The sequence below is a fragment of the Callithrix jacchus genome, chromosome 6 (genome assembly GCF_049354715.1).
Source record: "Callithrix jacchus isolate 240 chromosome 6, calJac240_pri, whole genome shotgun sequence".
Taxonomy (NCBI): Eukaryota; Metazoa; Chordata; class Mammalia; order Primates; family Cebidae; genus Callithrix; species Callithrix jacchus.
In genome coordinates this window covers 89,329,503-89,352,323 of record NC_133507.1, presented here as the reverse complement: position 1 = coordinate 89,352,323, position 22,821 = coordinate 89,329,503, and the positions used below count along the sequence as shown (strand labels likewise).

The 22,821-nt window shown below is 33.9% G+C and overlaps 1 protein-coding gene across 4 annotated transcripts in view; it reads right to left on the bottom strand.

Annotated features, from left to right (window-relative positions):
* The window catches only part of LRP1B (LDL receptor related protein 1B), a 1,941,900-nt gene that overhangs the window by 825,116 nt on the left and 1,093,963 nt on the right, over positions 1–22,821 (bottom strand). For all 4 annotated transcript variants that reach the window (XR_013518953.1, XM_078327882.1, XM_078327883.1 and 1 more), the window contains exons 8-11: positions 17,663–17,885; positions 14,495–14,666; positions 10,033–10,176; positions 3,732–3,968 (exon numbers count right to left, since the gene is read on the bottom strand). Coding sequence is in view for 3 of the 4 variants with exons in the window: in XM_078327882.1 (XP_078184008.1) it covers positions 3,732–3,968; positions 10,033–10,176; positions 14,495–14,666; positions 17,663–17,885 (776 nt within the window). In the remaining variant the exon portion in view is untranslated. The remainder of the gene's footprint in view (positions 1–3,731; positions 3,969–10,032; positions 10,177–14,494; positions 14,667–17,662; positions 17,886–22,821) is intronic.

The following is a 22,821-nucleotide window of genomic DNA, read 5'->3' as shown; positions in this document are numbered from 1 at the left end:
ATCTAACATTGCCTCCTGTTGATACTCCTTTTATTTTCTAGCACGGTACCCTACTGTAGTTTCTTTATAGCACTTATCATTATCCTATTCATTTACATGTTTACTTGTTTATTATCTGCTTTCCACTGTTGGTTATAGGCTAAATATAAAACTTTATCCTCTTTACTGAAGCATTCCTATCACCCAGAACAGCACCTGGCCCAGATGTGACACTCATTTTTTATTTATTGACAAATAATAATTAATTTTTTAAAAAGGATGAGTATGAATTTTAAAAAAATTTTGGCAAAAAATTCTAGGAGGGTGAAAAAATGCTCATTAGTAAATAACTTGTCCTTATAGAAGTTTATATTTAATAAATCAGTAATATGTTTTCATTTAGCAGATGAAATGAGATACATGTAAGTATAGTAAATGGACAATTTTCATTTTTTTCTCATATATTTAATTGCTATTTTCTCCCATGAGATTCTTCAAACAAAGCCAACAGGATAGGCAACATTTAGGGGGTTTTCAATAAATCTCTAAGAGTAAAAAAAAAAATCAAAGAAGAAATGAACATGGATTTTTTTTTTTTAGAAATACTCTTGTTTTTAGTTCTTAATAGGGAGGATCTAAGCTTACACAGAATATGTTCAAGACATTTATGTTTCTTTTCAAACAGTAAACTCTTTATACGCTTGTCCTTCAAAACATACAAATGTATCAATGACTCAGAATTTCTATCAAGCTTCCAAATCATTTGTCACACAAGCATTGCCTCTCAGTCTTCAGGCTGAATGGTAGACATTCTACCTAAATCAGTGAATACACATAGAATTTAACTTTTCTGATTCCAAGAATGACAAGCTGTCATTTACCAAATCTAAGTGTCTGCTTAGACATGTTAATCACATACTATAATGTCTATCATTATTCTCTTTAATGGAAAGAAAAAAGATAAATTAATAAAAAGATATTAAGCTATTCCTTATGTAGAAATATTAAAATGTTAAATACATTTCAGGTGTAAAAATTTGAAAAATGTTCTCATAATCTTCATACTGCCAGAGCAGTACTGGACAGATGTGCCTGCCGGTCATTGTGGCCATTAGTTTATCTCTGTTGTGGTGGGTGGAATGCAAAGAACCACCAATGTCCTTGATATCACTCTCAAAGTTAGGATATTAGCAGGAACATCCAGTCATAGCACCGGAACTGATTCAATTTAAAAGGAAACCAAAAGCTCTCTATATTATATTTTAGTCCTGTCTGGGTTGGCTGGGTGCAGTGACTCACGTATGCAATCCTAGCACTCTGGGAGGCCAAGGAAGGCAGATCACCTGAGGTCAGGAGTTTGAGACCATGCTGGCCAATATAGTGAAACACTGTCTCTACTAAAAATGTAAAAATTAGCTGGGCGTGGTGGTGCACACCTGTAATCCTCCCAGCTACTTGAGGAGGCTGAGGCAGGAGAATCCTTTGAACTCTGGAGGCAGAGGTTATAGTAAGCCTAGGTCACACCACTGCACTCCAGCCTGGGCAACAGAGCAAGACTCCATAAAAATAATAATAATAATGATAACAATAATAATAATAATAATAAAAGAAAGTATCTTGGTCAAAAACAAAACAATGTAAATGTTATCTACAGAATGTACAAGTTTCACTGTTAACTGTAACTGTCAGGACTCGATCATCTGCTATCACATTACAGAGAAAAATAGCCTCTGTCACATCCAATTTAAAGTGAAAATATTAACTTAAATTAAATACTCCTTCATAATTTTAAATTACAGAGGATTTACATTGGCTTAATCCATAAATTATAAGAAACGCAAAACAGGGATATTTCTATCTTAACATAGAAAGTATACTTTTTATCGGGTTTGATTTAAAGTAAAGGTGTGTTGAATGAAGGCTGTTCTCATACTCTTGTTCCCTCAAAAAATTGGAGAAACCATCATTTACTACCATCCATGCTGTAAATAATTTTACTTCATCTCTCTCCTATTTTCTCATCTCAATGAATCTGTGATTCATGCTGCCCCAAACAACCATATTGATTCTTCTAAAATATCACTTTGCTCACACTATTCTTTGACTCAAAAGCATTTCCTTTCATTTCTTCAGGATTTTCTCCAAACACCTTCACTTACATTCAAGGCCCTTTATTTTAGCCCCTTTCACTTTCCACTCTCTTCTTCCATTATTACATGCAACGGAAACCACTAGTAGCTTTCCATTTAGGTTCCCCACATCCTCTTTCTAGAGATTGTGCTTTTCTTTATCTTTCTCATGGAATTTCTGGTTGCAGAAACATCCTCCTCTCCATCTTTAATGATTCTCCATTAAGATCTAGCCCAAATACCATTGCCTGCACAAAACGTTCTCAGAGTATACCCACATAAAATACCTCTTGCTGCCAGGTGTGGTTGCTCATGCCTGTAATCCCAGCACTTTGAGAGGCCAAGGCAGGCGGATCACCTGAGGTCAGGAGTTCAAGACTACCCTGAACAACATGCAGAAACGCCATCTCTACTAAAAATACAAAAATTAGCTGGGCATGGTGGCACATGACTGTAATCCCAACTACTTGGGAAGCTAAGAAAGGAGAGTTGCTTGAATGGAGGAGGAGGTTGCGGTAAGCCGAGATTGTGCCATTGCACGCCAGCCTGGGCAACAAGAGTGAAACTCCATCTCAAAAAAATAAAAAAAGATATATCTTGCTTCCTGTGAATACTCATTACATGGGGATTCCTTATTAATCATATATTTATTGAAGACAGCTTTGAACTTATTAATTACATACTGCGATGCCTTCAAACTTTTTGTGTGCTTATAACATCTCCAAAGGTAGATTATGAACTCCTTCAAGGCAGAAGTCATTGGCTAAAATTTCTTTTATCTCCTGCAATAACTACCATGGTGTCCTTCACACAATAGCACACAATTAGTGTTCCTCAAATCATGTGTTTCTAAAATATTCAAGAAGTAAGCAGACTTTATATACGAGGAAACAGGCCCAGAATAATTAGTTCACATACCTAAAGATGCCTGGCAACCAGTGAAGGTCTGATTTGCTTTATTATTTACAATCTTTTTTACTTTTAACAAAGTTAATGTTGTTTTGTTAGATTAGTTGTTCCTAAGCCAAATAATTTACTAAATACACTGATTTTAATAAAATATATGTATATCTGTTTGTATGTACATAACTTCATATATGTACCTATAAATAAAATGTATAAATGTTTTAAGTTTCTCTGGAGATTCTGATATTCCAAGGACAACTCTAGAAAACTTCATTTCAGTGATTTGTAAAATAAAATAATAAAATGCAAGAATTGTGATGACAGTGTGAACATTGATTTTTTCATGCATTTTGAGTGACATGATCAATATTCTAAGGAAAACCAACTATTACAAAAGTCTCTGAAATCCTATTAAATCGTGTGTTCTACCATATCGCACTGTAAATATATCAGTGTAAATTGACATTTCCCAGAAGATGGATAATAGTTCAATTATAATTTCAATAATGTTTAGAATATAGTAGACAACAGCAAGTTCCATTTTATAATGAAGGCTTTAGTATACCAGTATACTGAAGAAATAATATTAACGAATATTTTTAAACCAACAAGAAGAACTTGAGTTCTGGTTAAAGCTAGCCTGACATACATTGGATTTATCCTTTTAAAGTGCTTTATCTCTCGGTAGTTTGATGTTAATGTCACAATGTCACTTACCATCTTTCAGGATGGTTTCTCGCTCTGTGCCATCTATCTTCTGCCGGCCAATTAGGAAACTGGTGGTGTCAGCAAAGTAGATATAATTGGTTTCTGCGTGAAAATCTAAAGCACGAGGGTTTACGAGATTTTCTATGGGGATCATGTATTCATCAGCTATCTTGGTATTCAAGTCCATTCCTCTAACAATTCCTGGGCGCCCTTTTCCATAAAAGAGGAACAACTCATTCTTTGGTCCTGCAGAGCAAAGATTACAAACATAAACAACTGATGCTGCTTAATCTTCTTTATACTGCATAATGCCACTGTTTAATTAACTGGCACAATTAGTGGTTTTTAAATTCAATGCTAAAAATTAAACTCTAAAATGTGCCAAATGTATCTTGATGCTAGAAGGCCAGCTAATTGCATTACTTTAATTAAAACAGAAATTACTTCCATGAATGGGTTATATGTAGTTAATTATCCTTTTGTCCGTAACTGTCTAGATAGCAAAAACATGACAGATCATTAGATAACTTGTAAAATGGGCATTTATAAAAACATCCGGCACATTTAATTTTGTAGTGTATTACAATCTATCTAGCATTTTCTGTTGATACTAACTGTACCATTCATTATATTTGACAATGCTAAAAACGTCAGAACATTTAAGACACACCAACTCCAAGTCTGCATCTGCAAACTGTCAGAAGTAAACAAAGAATCATATAGTATTATTAACTTGCATGTGAATATATTACAGTTGCCTAAACGTGTGACTTATTCTTTTTAGAAATAAAATTAAACACCAGTTATGGCAACCCTTTATCTTCTAATTTTAATGAATCTTAGAGGCTAATGCTGTCTGATAGTAACTCTGATGTACAATACAGGCCTTATCAAAACAAAACAAAACCAAAAACCCCAAACAAAAAACTGTCTCCTGAGTTTAAAATGTCAGCATCAAGGTAGCTCTATCTATAGAATGAATTTCCTTTTTTGGACTTCTATATAGAAAAAAATACAAGAATCTCTAAGTACTGGGGCATCTTAGGCTTGGTTTACTATAAATAATTTTAAAGAAAATATTATGCATAAGGAAAAACATACTGAGCTTTATTAATAAAACTGAAGATACAAAAGACTCAGTTGTATTTGGTTAACCACACAATAATTGATAGTCATAGTAAAGTAAAATAATATATTATTAAAATTTGGAAAATAATAAAAAGCAATTATTTATAAACAATACAAAGTACTGTTTTTAAAATTATTGTAATTGAATATTAAATATATATAAAAGATTATTGATAACTTTTAAAAAAATTTTACATCAAGTTATGGGATATATGTGCAGAGTGTGCAGGTTTGTTACACCAATAGTATACATGTGCCATGGTGGTTTGCTGCACTTATCAACCCGTCATCTAGGTTTTAAGCCCCATATGCATTAGGTATTTGTCTTAATGCTCTTCTTCCCCTTGTACCTCACCCCAGACAGACTCCAGTGTGTATTGTTCTCTTCCTGTGTTCATGTGTTCTCATTGTTCAATTCCCACTTATGAGTGAGAACATGCAGTCTTTGGTTACACCTTATACCTTATATAAAAATTAACTCAAGATGGATTAAAGACTTAAATGCAAAACTGAAACTATAAAAACCTTAGAAGAAAACCTAGACAATACCATTCAAGACATAGGCATGGGCACATATTTCATGACTAAAACACCAACAGCAATTTCAACAAAAGCCAAAGTTGACAAATGGGATCTAATTAAACTAAAGAGCTTCTGCACAGCAAAAGAAACTGGCATCAGAGTGAATAGGCAACCTACAGAATGGGAGAAAATTTCTGCAATCTACCCATCTGACAAAGGTATAATGTGCAGAATCTACGAGGAACTTAAACACATTTATAAGAAAAAAATAAACCACCCCATCAAAAAGTGGGCAAAGAACATAAACAGATACTTCTCAAAAGAATACATTTATGTGGCCAACAAACATTAAAAAAAGCTCAGCATCACTAATCATTGGAGAAATGCAAATCAAAACCTCAATGAGATACTATCTCACACCTGTCAAAATGGCAGTTATTAAAAAGTCAGGAAACAATAGATGCTGGCAAGTTTTTGGAGAAATAGAAACATTTTACACTGTTGGTGGGAGTGCAAATTAGTTCCACCACTGTGGAAAACATTTGTTCTACAAGTATAGTGATTCCTGGATCTAGAACCAGAAATACCATTTGACCCAGCAAGCCCATTACTGGGTATATACCCAGGGGAATATAAATCATTCTACTATAAAGACACTTATTCCCACAAATGTTTATTGCAGTACTCTTTGCAATAGCAAAGACATGGAACCAACCAAAATGCTCATCAATGATAGACTGAATAAAGAAAATGTGGTAGATACATGCCATGGAATGTATGCAGCCATTAAAGGAATGAGATCCTGTAATTCTAGCAAAATTTTTGTCTTTATAATTTATAAACCCCCATATGCATTAGGGGCTTTATGATTTAGAAAGACACATGCACATGTATGTTTCTTGCATGACTGTTCACAGTAGTAAAGACTTGCAACCAACCCAAATGCCCATCAATGATAGATTAGATAAAGAAAATGTGGCACATATACACATGGAATACTATGCAGCTGTAAAAAAGAATGAGATCATGTCCTTTACAGGGACATGAATGAAGCTGGAAGCCATCATTCTCAGCAACTAAGACAGGAACTGATATCATATTTTCATATATAGAGAATAAAAATAAAACAAATCCCAGGTACCTGGCACAAATCTGAATGTTTCCAGTACACTGGAAGACATGAATGTGTCCCAAACCCATTCTCCAACTCAGAAAGAGCCAATATCCTGATTGTTGTGTTTATTACATATTTTTAAAAGATGTTTAGCACATATGTAGTGCATTTCCCAGAAGCAGATTAATTTTTCAAGTTTGAATTGCATGTTAATTTTGTGATTAATTTAATTTCTATTATATCCTTGATATTCATCCACTCTTTTGTAGTCATAGTTCATTCCTTTTTATTGCTCTATAGCATTCTTTTGTATGACTATCTCAATTTAAAGTATGCAGGTAGTTTTTCAATGTATATTTACTTATATCAAAGTAGACACGCAATTTTGTATTCTGTTCTTATTGACTAATCTTAGAATCAAGATTATTATCTATATTAAACCATTATTTTAAGCCTTGTTTCTGTTTGATATATAATAATTTACCAAAATTATTGAAATTACTCTGTAATTTCCAAATGGTTTTCTATTTTCATCATTATAATAATGCTCAGATAAGCATACTTTTTTCAATTTAGCATTTCACACATTTTCTTAGATGAAATCACAGAATAAACTACATCAGCATCCTTATCCTCATTGCCCTCATAGCCTCTCAGTGTCTACCTGATGTCAAGGACATTTTATTTTAAAATAACACTTCATTTGATTTTAAAGTCTATTGATCTATTTGAAAAATATTAACATTTCTAAGTATTTTCTATCAATATTACATACATATATACTTTTATATTTTTCAAAAACTGGGATCTTATATAAAAATTCATTTTACTGTAATGACTTTTTGTCATGTCACTAAAAAGTCTTCAAACATTCCTTTCAATGGCAGCATAATATTCCCTACTAGATAAGCAATATAATACAGTCAGCTTACCTATGTATGGATAGCTATATTGTTTCTTAGTTGCTTTTATTATAAATACATTTAATTTTCTCAATCAAAAGTAGGATAACTTGTCAAATGATGGTGTCAATTTTATGATCATTATATTTTTTACCAAATGTCCTATCAATTGTAATATCAATTTCTAATTTTTTTAGCAATGCACAGAAATGTTGGTTTTACAGTGCCCATTTTGCTAAGGTCTGGGTTCACTGCAACCTCTGCCTCCTGGGCTCAAGCTACCCTCCTACTTCAGCCTCCCAAGTAGCTAGGATAACAGGAGTGTGCCACCACGCTTGTCTAATTTTTGTAGTTTTTGTTGAGACTAGGTCTTGCGATTTTGCTCAGGCTGTTCTTAAACTCCTGGGCTCAAGTTATCCACCTGCTTCAGCCTCCCAAAGTGCTGAAATTACAGGCCTGAGCCATCACACCAACGCTGGGTTTTACTTTTAATTGATGTCTTAATTGGTAATTGGTAAACCTAGTACTTCATTGATTTAATATGTGTCAGTGTTTGTGCATGTATGTAGGTATGCATGTATTAAATAAGAATGGTAATGATCTTCCCCATTATTTTCTTTAGTCATTTCCTAGGCATTTTTTAACGCCTCTTTAAGTTTCTTCTAGTGTGCCTTCTTGTACTATAGACAATTGAATACTAAAAATTATGTTTCACAGACACTCATATAGCCAAGAGTAGTGGATTTCATTTAACTACCTAAAATCAGGTATAGTAGCTCAAGTTTAGAATATGGAAGTGAGGCAAAGGTCCCCTTTTTGTCACTTCTGCTGGTATTAATCTAACAGAGACATTGAATTTTTCCACAGCAGTCTTTTTCCATTCCATATCAAGAGGCGAGGAATAGGGTGTCTCGCCCCTCCTCCTCTTTTTATTTAATTTAATTAATTTATTTACTTCTGCCAGTTAGGGACTATCAGATGTGACTTAAGTCTGTATCTGATAGTTGTGATGTAAGGTTTCTAATCCCTGGATCTCAGCTAAATGGTATGTTTTTAAAGTTAACATTTTCATTTGTGGTTTCCTGATGCCCTATCTTCTGAGTATGGTAGATGTTCCAGCTTTCAGACAGGTTAGTTTAATGGTGTTTGGGGGAATGTTTCAAAGACCCAGTCTAGAAGCTAATGGTCCAGGTTTTTCAAAGGTTTTGTAGGCACCTATTTGCATTAAATCCCTTTCTGCTTCAAATAGCTGGAATGACTTCTGATGAGTATTACTGTACCCCAGTGATATACTACATTAGGGATGATTGAACAATATGCAATTCTGATCTTACGTTTTTCCCCTAATGATGTGTGTATGTATGTATGTATGCATATATGCATGTGTGTATGTATGTGTGTGTGTGTGTGTGTGTGTGTGTGTGATTATATTTCCCAAGTGGCATTCAGATCAATTTTTAAAATGCTACATACACACACTACATACACACACATGGACCCCCACGCTAAACTTCTTTTATTGTGAGGCTTCAAACTCAGTACCCTCAATTATCCAGAAGGCCTAGGAACATGAGACCTGATACCTTCACATTCCCAGCATTTAATACAAAATCAGAAATACAAATTAAAAATGTAAACAAAGTACAAAAATGAATACATTTTAACATAGTTTACCCTCTTAGGTTCTTCATTTTTAAACTATATATTCTATTACTAATAACGCTAACCATTTAGACTTAAAATTCTCACACATTTAGTGATCTAATTTCACAGTCCTCAGTAAGCATATAACCAGAGAGTGGAAGAGATGGCAGGATTGTGACGAGAGAGAGAGGCCTGACAAAATAAAAAGTTGTCACTTTGACAGACTGGACACTGGAAAAAGCAGTCACCATAAAATTAAAAATAATGGTGTTTGGGGAAAATTTAAAGACTAACAGTCCCCACTAGGACCATTTTAACCAGAGTCATTCTACTATACCTGATTATCAAGACACCAGGAAAAGACCTTAACTAATTATTGGCAAAATATTAAGTTATGAAAGTCATTTTAAAAATATTTATTACCATATTTAAATTAAAACAAGTTGTGCTGGCTTATTTTAAAAATAAAACTATATATATAAGAGATTAGAACATTTTTGTTAACATTATTAAATGTTTGATATTTAATTAGTATCGCTTCAGTTACTTGAAAATTAAATCATGAAGTAAATCAGTCCCCAGTGATCCTGGATAAAGTGAAGCCTCACTATACATGGGTTTCTGTTGAACCAAGCAACACACCTATTATGAGGAGTAACATTGGTTCAGATGAGAGGAAATCTGATCAACTAATAATTCCAGTTCATTAGCTCAAAAACATTCCTTAGGGAATTAAGGAAAGCAACTTCCTAGAAATCTGCCTTAACATACGTTTCCCTAAAATCAATAAATTTAGTGATTCTACAGCTTGGTTAGTTTCTCGTTCATATTATCACAAAAAAAAATACTTATTTTGAGAAAAACGGACTGTATATATTTGTAGGCAAACTTCACCTGATGAAGTCTCATGTTATGACTGATGTTGTTGCTGCTAATTAATACTTAAAATCCTATTCTGAAGTGGTAGCTGCTGGCAAAATGTTTGATTTTAACAACATACTTTTGCATGACCTGCCATCACTTCCCAAGTTGAAGCCAGTCCTGCAGCGACAGGTCCGAGTTTTGTAACTGCTGCTGAGTAGACAGATGTGTGAACAGCCCCCTGGCATTCCATATGGATCCACTTCACATGCATGGCTTCTGACTACAACAAATAAAATACAGCATGTGTGAAACTCAAGTTCAAAGGCAAGATAACTATGTCCATCACTATGTCAAAAATTTTTATAGTGAAAAAAAGGAATCTTAGCAACATTTTGTATACTCAATTATTGAGCACCATAATTGAATACAAAAGAGGTTAAACCCCATAGAAGAAGATAGGGATTTGACAGAATCCTCCTAAGTGAGCATTTAAAAAAAAAAAAATTCTAAGAAATAAAATCTGTTTATACTAATTTAAACTCTTCACAGGTGAGCAAAATAAAGGTAACATGACTTTTTTGGTACACGCTTTTCGTCCTTTTTTAAATACCAATTTCTAAAATGAATACAAAGATCCATAAAAATAATCCCAGGTTAGGTAGTTAAGCAGAGAAAGGATTTCCTTTGAAACAATTCATCATATGGGCACCTAAACTATAAGAAATGTGATTGCGTGATTATGTATACTCTGTTGAGAAGTGCTGAGGCAAAATATTTTTAAAATTTTTAAGTCTGTTGTCATTTTGAGACTCCTACCACAAAATAAAATGTGTGTGTGTGTGTGTGTGTGTGTGTGTGTGTGTGTGTAGTTGTCAAATGGTGGAGGCTGAGTATATACAGAAATTGAGGAGTAGAAGAATATTTCATGAGCATAAGAACCTAAGAACCAGTAAACAAAAAAAGTAAGAAAAGTAATAAATGGAGAGCAAGAGAAAAGAAAGATGAATCAAAGTGAAAAAAATAATCAGAATATGTACGATTTTATGTATTATTGTAATGATGTTTCTTTGAGCTCATCCACTTGTTTGAAATGATGATGAATACCATGGCAATATTCTCTTTATAATAAAACTACTATACTTTTAAAAATTATGCTTATTCTCTTTATATTCTTTATTCTCTAAATGAAAAGATGAGTGAAATGCAATTTTACCTATTTTTTCTCTGCCAAGAGTGTTATTTTTGTTTTCTAACCTCACTCAACTTATATGATAGATCACATCTCCTTTCATCTAATCACCAGTTCTCCACTTTCTCACCTTTATCACTGCTTTTGCTTTTTCCATTGGATCGTGTCCATTAACATACAAATACCATTTCTACATCTAATAAAAAAACCTTTTAACCCAGATTCCCACAACAAACCTTCTTTCAACTAGCTCTCCATTTCTCAGCTCTAACGTACATCTACACTATGCAAAGTTACCAATGACCATTTTCTACTAGTCTTTTTCTTTCTCTCTCTCTCAAACCCATTCTACTAAAGTATTCACTTCATCCTGAAACTGCCTTGTCAGATTCCAATCAGCTTCATGTTGCTAAATCCAATGGTCAATTGTATTTAAGAAGCTTCACCTCAGTCTCCTCTTTTGTTTTTTCCTATTGTTTTTGCCTTATTGTTGGAATATACCAGTGCTCATTTCTTGGAATCTTTTTTTTTTTTTTTTTTTTTTTTTTTTTTTTTTTTTTTGAGACGGAGTTTCGCTCTTGTTTACCCAGGCTGGAGTGCAATGGCGCAATCTCGGCTCACTGCAACCTCCGCCTCCTGGGTTCAGGCAATTCTCCTGCCTCAGCCTCCCGAGTAGCTGGGATTACAGGCACGCGCCACTATGCTCGGCTAATTTTTTGTATTTTTTTTTTTTTTAGTAGAGACGGGGTTTCACCATGTTGACCAGGATGGTCTCGATCTCTTGACCTCGTGATCCACCCGCCTCGGCCTCCCAAAGTGCTGGGATTCCACCCGCCTCGGCCTCCCAAAGTGCTGGGATTATAGGCGTGAGCCACCACGCCCGGCCATTTCTTGGAATCTTATTCCTCCATTTGTATTTACTTCCTTGGTATTCACATCCATCATCATGGCTTTAAATGTCACCTATCTGCCAGTGACTCTCACATTGGTATCTCAAGCCTGGACTTCTCCCTTCAACTCCAGAGCTGTACATTTAAATATCTCCTTAATATTGTCACTGTAATTTATAATAAACATATAAAGTAACTCATGAAAATTAATCCTACGGTCTTTGTCCTAAATCCACTCCATGCTTAGGTTCCCTATCTAAAAAATAAATTATTTCGACAACTCTAGCTAGTCCATTGTCATTATCCTTAATTCTCTTTTCATTTATACTCCACGTGTAATGTGTCAGAAAATTCTGTTGGCCCTATATTTGTCTATATTCTGAATTTCACTACTTCTCCCCACTTTCACTGCTGCCATCTTGATCTAATCTATTATCCTCTGTAACCTTTCATCCTTCTCCTCCTCACTACCTATTATCAACGGACTAGCCCTATGGTTCTTTAAAAATGTTAATCATACCATGAGATTTTTCTGTTTAATGCTTTCTAAGGACTTTCTATCTCACTAAAAGTATAAACACAAGTTTTTTATAATAGTCTACAGAGCCCTACTTGTTATGGTCCTCCTTTGTTTCTCCAGCCTCATTTCCTACCTCTCTTTTCCTCATTCATTCTGCTTTAGAGACATACTTATTCTTGTCACTCTTTAAATATTCTAGACATGCTCTTTCCTCATGGCCTTTGTGCTTCTTCATCCCTGTTGCCCAGAGAGCCCTGATATGGTTTGTCTGTGTCCTCACACAAATCTCATCTTGAATTCCCACATGTCATGGGAGGGACCCAGTAGGAGGTACTGAATCATGGAGGCAGGTCTTACCCATGCTATTCTCATGACAGCAAATAAGTCTCATGAGATCTGATGGTTTTAAAAAGGGGAGTTTCCCTGAACAAGCTCTCTGACTGCTGCCATCCATGTAAGTAAGATATGACTTGCTCCTTCTTGCCTTCTGCCATGATTGTGAAGCTTCCCCAGCCACATGTAATTGTTAAGTTCAATCAAACCTCTTTCTTTTGTAAGTTGCTCAGTCTTGGGTATGTCTTTATTAGCAATGTGAAAATGGACTAATACAACCAATCCCCATGCTGTTCTTCAAATACCTCAAGTCACCATTCAATGCTGTCTTTTCAATGAAACTTCTTCTGACTATTCCACATAAAATTGAAGACTTCTCCCATCCCTGACAACTTTATCCTCCCTACCTTCTTTATTTTCTCTATGACACTTATTATCTTCCAATATAATACACAATTTACTTAGTTACTTTGTATTACAGCTTCTCCACTGGAGTGCAAATCCATAAAGGCAAGAGTATTTTGTCTGTTTTATTCACTGCTATATTCACAAAATATATAGAATAGCTCCTGGAACATAGTAGATTGTCCATGAAAAATTGATAAATGAATAAATCCTAATATTAAACTCTAATAAGCTTACAGAATTTAAAATTTGAATCTGTTGTAAACATATTTGTGACAGTGTACAGCCATGATTAGGTAGATGATAATGCTTAAATAATTATAGATTAGTTTTAATTTGAAATGCAAGCATAAAATATAACAAAAATGTGGGCCGGGCACAGTGGCTCAAGCCTGTAATCCCAGCACTTTGGGAGGCCGAGGGGGTGGATCACGAGGTCAAGAGATCGAGACCATCCTGGTCAACATGGTGAAACCCCGTCTCTACTAAAAATGCAAAAAATTAGCTGGGCACAGTGGCGCGTGCCTGTAGTCCCAGCTACTCAGGAGGCTGAGGCAGGAGAATTGCCTGAACCCAGGAGGCGGAGGTTGCAGTGAGCCGAGATTGCGCCATTGCACTCCAGCCTGGGTAACAAGAATGAAACTCCGTCTCAAAAAAAAAAAAAAAAAAATAGTAACAAAAATGTTAGCTGGTGATTTTTTTATATTTTCTTATTTTATGTATGATTGAACCTAAATTGTATTGATGACCAGCATCACTAATCTCCTATAGAAATAACTGGTTTGTTTTTCTGAGAAAAACTGCTTTCTCATTAAAAATTACTTTTTAATGAACATATGCTAAAGAACAATTGAAATGTTAAGTTAGGAGAGCCCAATGATTATAATAAACACTGGACAGAAATTGCAAGGCAGTCACCTGGTTTTAAATATGTCTACGAAAATTACACCGAAAAAGGAAAAAAAAATAACCTTAGTATCTGGGTTTCCTGTCTGCATATATCACAACTGAAAGCCCGTTCCTGAATCTAAACCTAGCTATCATTTCAATTCCATTGTAGAAACGATTCACTAGGAACTGAACAATTTGTCATTTAGACTTGTGAAGGGAGCTCTATTCCATTTAACAAGCAGACATGCCCACTTTTGCTGTCAAAGCAGAGAATTTATGACTCACTCACTTCAACACCTTACAAAAGCACAAGGACTATATCCCCATTCAATCTACCATTAGGAAGGTTATAAAGAAGTCTGCCGCTTACCTGTTGGTTGAGTTCTTTTTTGATAAATTCGGATTCCCCGAGCATTTTCCATTTTAATTAACGAGCGAATATCAGTGCCATTAAATCGGTTTATCCTTATAATATTGTAGTTATCAGAATTGGTTGCATACAAATAATCTTCAAACACAGTTATACCATAAAGATGTCTGACCTATAAAAAGTGCAAAACATAACTATGAGTTTTAATTATGCAGCTTTTAATTTGAAAGAAAAACAAATTGCAATTTACTAGTATGGAAAACGACTACAGCAGGAGAACCACAAGGATATTATTTACTTTTTCTCAAAGAATTCAACATTTCACTGGTTAAAACTTTTCATCTAGAGAAGAAAATATTATGTAGTAGTGTTTAAAACAGTTTCAAATGCAGGGAGAGAATTTTATTTATGTGTCATTAGGACAGTGTATTTAGTAGTTATTTTTTAAAGGCTTGTAAGAGCAAGACTTTCAAGCATATTCAATAATATGCCTATGACACTGTTATATATAATTTGAGATATTTTAGGGGCTACTTGTTTATATAATAATGGATATGTAGAATTTGCAAAAACATAGCTCTGCCTGCGAAAAGACTAATGAGAAACCACCTCTGAAGATTTGTTTTATAAATTCAAAATTCAATTTTTTGGTCCCAAGCTATGTTTAGACTAGCACTTGCTCCAGCACAGAAGATAACATATAAAGAAATCACATATTTGCAATCATCGTAAATAAATGTCAGCATTTCACTCAGAAATTGCATTATTTCTAAAGCCAATTTATAATGGGAAATGGAACTGTTTCTTTGAGAATTATGTTTATTGCTATCCATATACTTAGATAACAGTCCAGCTCTTTTCTTTGGCAAAGATATTGGGTTTATGAGGAGGAATGGACTTCTTGAACTTAGAAAGTTTTCCCCTCGAGCAAAAGGAAGAATATATGTACTGGTTTTCTGATAAAAAGGCACATGCTAGGCACGTTGCCTTTGGCTACTCCTTTACTTAATTTAAAATGGTTCTGTTCCAGGGTATAGTGAAGTTGCCAATTGATTTGCTGTAGAGATTTTGTTGAAAAAGCATCTGTCACTACTTTTGGCATATTATACACTTTTAATACATAGGTTTGCAGCTAAGAAAATTTGAAAAAGTATGTGTTGTTTGATTGTAAAAATACTTATAGAACAAAATTACAAAATGTTCTATTTTAACCAGAAAATCTGCCAGTTCTATAGTTTAAACAAAAATATTTGATGTATCTTCCTAGCATATATGACTCATTACTTCTATTCCTGGTTTTCATATATGAGATTTGACTGAAAGAAGACTGAATTTACATGTTGTTCTTGGGTTTTCTCTCACTTTTCATGCTTAGGTTGGATATAAAATATAAGAATTATTAGGGAGAATTATTCCATGTTGTAGTCTAAATAGTTCTTTTCTGTGTACATGTTACTCCACAGTATGTGCATGTATTGTACTTATGTGTGGGTGCCGGCATGTGTGTATTTACTAAGATCATTTTCCACCTGGCTGACATCAAATTTATTAAAAATGTCTATGGCTCAATTTAGACTTGGGTAATACTTTTTTCCTACAAACATTACAAGCAAACTCAAGACTCTTCCCTCGCCATTCATCTCATGCATGTTTTGCTCAATGTTTGGGGCCATCAGCCTGGGAGCCTGTGGTAATGGGATATCATCACTGTTGTCTATATAACCGCCAATTTACAACCCAGGAGAAAATTCTTGCTACATAAGAGGCAATTAGTCAAGGTAGGAAATATATTTACCCGGGAAAGAGAAAATTCACTCACTGCCTCCCTATCTTCCTTCAGAAAAGAGTGTTTCCCCTAAAATAAACATCTCTGTTAATTACCCCCCAGCAGAGGTAGAAGAAGCCTAGAGTAGTAGGTAAACCATTTTGCCTTCAGCCTCAATACTGCAAAAACTGTATCCATGTTGGATTATGTAGTGGCAGACTTAGCATATGTTTAGGGAAAGAGCAAAACAGAGGCAATAGAAATGGAGAAAAAAGAATATTTAAAAACTTTAGGCTTTCAAAACTTCTTAAAGTAGTCATGTAAAAAATTATTTGAACTCCTTATCTGTGTAACAAGGTTTAATTTTTTTTATTACAAATAAGTAAAGAGAAGGGCCATCATAATCATCTCAGAGATCAGATCCTCTAAGGATATAACTAAGAGCTTTGAAAGGAATCAAGAATTTTGGGGCAGCTGAAGGTGAGAGAGAAAGCACTGGCCCACCTTTAATATTGAACAGGTTCCCTGCCACCACCACCCCAAATAGATTACTGAATCTCTTTATCTGTCAAGGAAGGAGAAAGGATTTCATTTTAAAAGCTGATTAGAAAGTAAAAGTAACTTTAAAGGATAATTGCAGAATATACCTGTCTTGCATTGCAAAAGAATCCAAGATTCACATGTTTCAGCTCTATAGAGTAAGAATCTCACATAAGTTCAATCGGTGAGATAAAATCAGATTTTTAAAAGTATTCTAGTAAATAAGGCTGATTTCTACTTAGATATCTGTTTTAGGCATTCACTGAGTGTTGTTTGCAAAAATGTAATTCAGCAAAGTAAAAAGTAACACATTTAGGAAGAATTTTGACCTTCCTGACTTTTACAGAATGGTTTTTTAAGGAAGTGCTTGAATATATCAGAAGTCAAAATGTAATCAAACCTATTAAAATAATAAAGATGCCTTTGTGAACAGGCATTTGCTTTTGTTAGCCAAATATCTCCAATGCCACATGGGTCAGATGATAGTTCAGCTCCTCATGAATGAACTCCTTAAGTTAGTTTTTTAGTAAACAAGCTGTAACATCTGACCTATTTTAGTACTTTCTTTCTTGCTAATATAGCATTTTTGTCTTTTTTGTTTTGTATTTGTTGACTTGTTTGTTTTCTCTATTTTTAATAGAAGGGAGAAAGAGCAAGAAAAGCATCTCCAATAGTGTGGAAATATCACAATATCACTGTGAAAAGAACATTCTCCAAAATAGGAAAAATACTATAGTTTTTATGACTCATTGCAGCTTGACTTGACAAGAAATTTTCAATATTGTAAATTTTGGTTTTCCTTTTACTATTATTCCTTTCATTTTATTACCCTTAGGAACGTTTTCTAACAAAATTGTACTTACTTGTCTGCCTTGAATGATAGTGTATCTATTTTTTCCTTGATAGTCCACTACTCCCACATAGTCCAAGTAAAGATCTACCCAGTAAACCAATTTGTTGACTAGGTCTAGTGCCAGTGCAGCTGGCTGCTCTGTCTTTGAATCGATTATCCTTGTTCTGTTCATCCCATCCATGTCACATCTCTCCACTTTGGCGACATTCCCATAGTCAGTAAAGAAAAGTTTTCTGTTGAAAGAAAACTAAATGTTAAAGTGAAGTGGGGGAGGGAAGCACATTTGATGGAGCCATCTGTAAAAAACAGAACTTTTCCTTCTAATTTATTTCAGTGATTACATCTGTTAGCTTCCCATAACCATTTCCATATAATATCACTCATAAACAGAGAAATCTGCTAATGAATATTGCAGGGCATAAGGGAGCAGGTTAACCAACAACTGTAAAATTTCCCCAAAATGAATGATTATAGTGGGTTTATATTTGTATTAGGAGAAATGTTTCTTTAAGCCTCATAGAGCTGATGCAGATTAACCACATTCAATGTAAGCTTCAGAAGTGAGCCAAGTCACCAGGCCAGGGCACGTGAGCTATCAGCCTCTATCCTCAACCTGCTTTTCAAAATGCTGGGTAATGTTTTTCTCCTATAAAAGTTATTATGTGGAGCTCAATGATGCTATGAGTGGTAGAGAATAGCAAACCTGGAATGGAATTAAGCAGATGGAAAAGCAAATGTGCTATTTGTAGCAACAGAAATAAAACATAAATAATCAATTCCCCACCCAAATTTATCCCAAATTCTCCCAAATATTCCCAAATCGCAAAATTTCACTTAAAAAGTGTAGGTCATTTCTCCTCATGTTTTCTTAATATTTATTTTGGAGAAAAGGCTGAAAAGTAATGTTGAGCTCTGAGACAACAAATTCTTTCATGCAGCACTAACGGTGTCTATCAAAGGTTTAAATGTAACTCCAACACTTCAATGTCTACTATTTGATTAGCATTCACTATGTTTAGTAAACACAAATCAATTTTAATTAACCTGACAATATGTAACAAGATTACCGACTCATGAGACTAAATTACATTTGTAAATAGAAGAACATCTTGCCTTGACTAAAATACAATCTCAAGAATAATCCGATTTACAGTGACTGAGTAATATTAAGATTACCTAGAGTATAGAATATTTAATTTCACAAACTTGGTGAATTAGTTTTTAGTTACTTTTCTCAACATTCTTGCATTATCTAACAGTATGGGGTATCGTTCAAGCTTAAACATATTATTTAAACTTTAATTTTAATTTAGCTCTTTCTGCTGTGGGAGACGTTGACTAATTTTAAACATTAGTGCTTACTAGTGGTAATAGTACAAGCCAGATTTTAGTTTAAGTATATATTTCCCCAAATGTTCCTGAAAGGTTAGTTTATTATAAGTTAAAAAATGATTTTTTTCAAGTGATTTCTATTTAGGTGAAGATCTTTCTACTCTAGTGAAAAATAAATAAAAGAGCATATCCTGCAGTTTCATTTTCATGCTAAATGATCAAATCACTGCTTGGCAGGCACACATTCCCTCTTCTCTCTCTCTCTTCCTGCTTCCATCCTGCATCTGTTTTCTTCTCTTATAAATCCATTTGTTCATAACTATGCTGTTTCTATAAGGAGTACCCCACTTCAGTCTTTCTTACGGTAGAACAGTGTTCATTATTCTTGTTACATGAAACTCTTTTTCATAAAATCTCTTCTTTTTTATTTTTCTTTTCCCACTGGTTCATTTCGCAGAGGTGAAGAGGAACTGATGTGCAGGTAATTTGACTTTGGGCATGGAGAAATGGTGGTTCCGGCTATCATGTGACATGTAGAGACTACGTTAGATAGCACTATGAAGCAGGCAATTGCAACTGTCTACATGGTACTGAAGGGGAAAGGTGAGTTTGAAGATCAAGACTTCTCTAAAGTCATCTTGAGATGACTTAATTGGATGTGATCCCCCGATCCCTGAAAAAAAGAGGAGTCTTAGACAAGAACCTTGGAGGCTTGCTATTAGAGAAATAAGAGTAAAGGAGATCAGAGGTTAGCAGTAACACAAATGTTCATAGACATCTAAAAGAGAAAAGTTTCAGAATGAAAAATGGAGTGGCTGACTGGGTCAATCACTTTACAAAACAAAAATGAAGAATATAGATTAAAAAAATGTCACTGAATCTGATATTCAGCCAAATAGCAGTAATTTTTGCTACTTCTGTTTGGGAAGTTTAGTTATGGAGTTAAGAGTGAACCAGATGATGATGAAGGAGTTAAGAAAATGTAAATTATTCTTTCAAGAAAATTTTCATTGATTTTGGCCTTCTATTACAAGAATGATGCAATTCATTCTTACATTTTTTTCTAAGTTATGATAAAACTGATTGAGACAACTCTCTCTGTTTCTGCCAAGTATGGAAAAAAAAAGTGTGTAAATGTATGACTGATGAAAATGGAAACTTCTCAGACTTCAGATTCCTATGATGAGCTCTGTTCACTTTAAATTGAAATGCAAAAAAAAAAAATTGAAGTGCTCTAAAAAATAATAGTAATATGATCATAAAGTTACAACTATTGAGTACCTACAGTCACATGATTATATAAAATTTGAGTGATTGTTTTTAGCTGTGTTTAATTTTAGCTTTAAATTTTCTGTTACAATTTTCTCTATTTCATTCTTAAGGTATTCTTTAGTGGAGGCATGGCTGTATTATAATTGGTAAACACAAGCTAAGGTTTTAAAATATTTAAAATTCAACTATGTCATTTGTGATATAAATGTTTTCAGGTTAAAAATCACTCTTTACTTTTCTATAAAATGTTTTTCCAAATCATAGAAAAGTAAATAGTGCTCTGCAAACTCCATGACTTTATGGATCCTTATGATTTCCCTGAGAGACAAAAGTAGCAGATTATTTGTATTTTACAGATGAATCAGGCTCAAAGCCCTTATGGTTAGTCATTGCTGGAGCCATGTCACATCTTTTTAAAAAACTTGTTATTTGGAATTTCAAACTTACACAAAATTTTTAATTTTTAAGAATAATAGAATGAATGCCTATACCCTTCACCTAGATTCACCAGTTGTTCACATTTTGTTCCACTGGCTACTCACTGAGCCATTTCAGAGTAAATTGCAGACATCATGACTCTTTATTCCTAAATACTTTAGCATCCATCTCTTAAAAAGATTAAGAAGGACAAGGATATCATCTTGCATAAGCACAGTATATCTCTCATAATACTTTTAACAATGTGTACAATGTATAGACCTTATTCAAAATTTGCCTTTTGATAGATAATATTCTTTATTGAAAAAATTCTGATTCAGAATCTAATTCAACATCATACATTATATTTGTCTTTTCTCTCTTGACTCCTTTAATCTTGAGCAATTCTTCAGCTTTCCTTTGTTGTTCATGTTAATATTTCCAACGAGAATATAAGAGTTGCTTTGAAGAATATTCCAATTCGAGATTTGTCTAATTTTTCTCATAATTAGATGATGTTATGCCTTTTGAACTGAAATGCAATGATTTTGCACTTCATTGTTACAACCTCTAGGGCTTAGAAACAGTGGGGAAGTCCATGATTCACCCCAAAAGTTACACAAAAAGGAATTACAATGGTGCTTTGGAATCCCATTCATTCCATCATATCTGATGTTTTCTGAACACTTAACTCTCTTAAATTCCAGTGTCCTCAGTCTCTTTTTAAGCATCTCCTTTCACAAGGAACCAAGTATCCGAGGCTGCCTGTAGTACAGCATGGCCCCCAGTTTAGCACTCTGCCTGGCAAACTCATGGTAGATTGTAGAGACCAGTCCTAGTTCTGCCCTAGGCCCCAATCCATTAGGATTACAATATTAATACTTTAAAAAAATCTCTTACCTGTGTTATCAACTTTTTTTATTAAGCAGCAAAAAAGGAAAATAAAATTGAGATTTCTGTTCTCTTCTACATTTATTTTTAAATGTTATCCTAGTTTCCACACAAAAATTAATATTAGAAGAAACCCATATTCCAACAACTGTCTCTGATTCTAAGATGTTTAACTATCAGCTCACAAAGGAAAACAGCATTTCTTTCAAATTTTTGATTATTCGTCCTGTTCCTTATTTTCATAATTCAGCTTCTCCAGTAAATAGGGTTTTACTGTTTTGGCGTCATTAGCTCATCAGGTGTGGGAAACTGTTTTTGTCTGACATCTTTCTGATTATAAAAGCAGCCCTGTTTGACTACAGATATATAAGTTTTATACAGTTGAGGATAGTAAGAAACTTCAAGTATTATTGGTAAACTTGCCTAACATAAATCAAAAGTCACAAAGGGAGCTCTCGCGGACAGTGACAGAGCACTGTGCTTACAGAGTTATGACTCCAATCATCCCTATACCTTAAAGCAAAGCAATTGTTACTCATACTGACATCTTAAAGCATGTATTTTTTTACCTGATAAAAATAAGAATTACTTTTGCCAGTGATAACCATTTTAAATGATGCTTCTGTACTTTAACTCAAAAAAAAAAAAGGGAATTTAAATATATCAAAGTTCTGTCCATGTCCTTTAACTGCATAGTCAGTCCTGTCTTTAATTCTTAAATGTGGGTTATAATTTACTGATGGAATTTAGAAATTTTCAAAAAGCTCTCAAAATGAAATGACTTACCATTCGTTTTAACTTTTTAAAAAGTTAGGTTACACAACAAGATTTTTTGAAATGAAGTTAAAAAACAAGGTATTTTACATAACAAGATACAAAATGGGGACTAGGTAAGAGGGGAGTAAGATGAGCCATATACTGCCAGATTTCAAAAATCGTTGCTATGATTGGGGACTGGCAAACTCTCCATGTTTATTAATTATGTGTTAATGAAGAAACTGCATTCTATTTTATTTCAGGAAAATAATACATATTTTCCTCACAAAGGTTTGCATTGGGAACTTTATTATTTTTCTTGTTTTTTTTATAGTAACTTAGTGTTATCCAGATAGCATCAACAGTGATATAACTTCATTTTTTATTCCATTGTACATTGTACAAAAATTAAGAAAGTAATTTTCTTTAGAATTAAAGTGAGGCATATTTAGAATTAAAGTAGGAATATTAAATATTTAGCACTGTAATTCTAAAATGCAA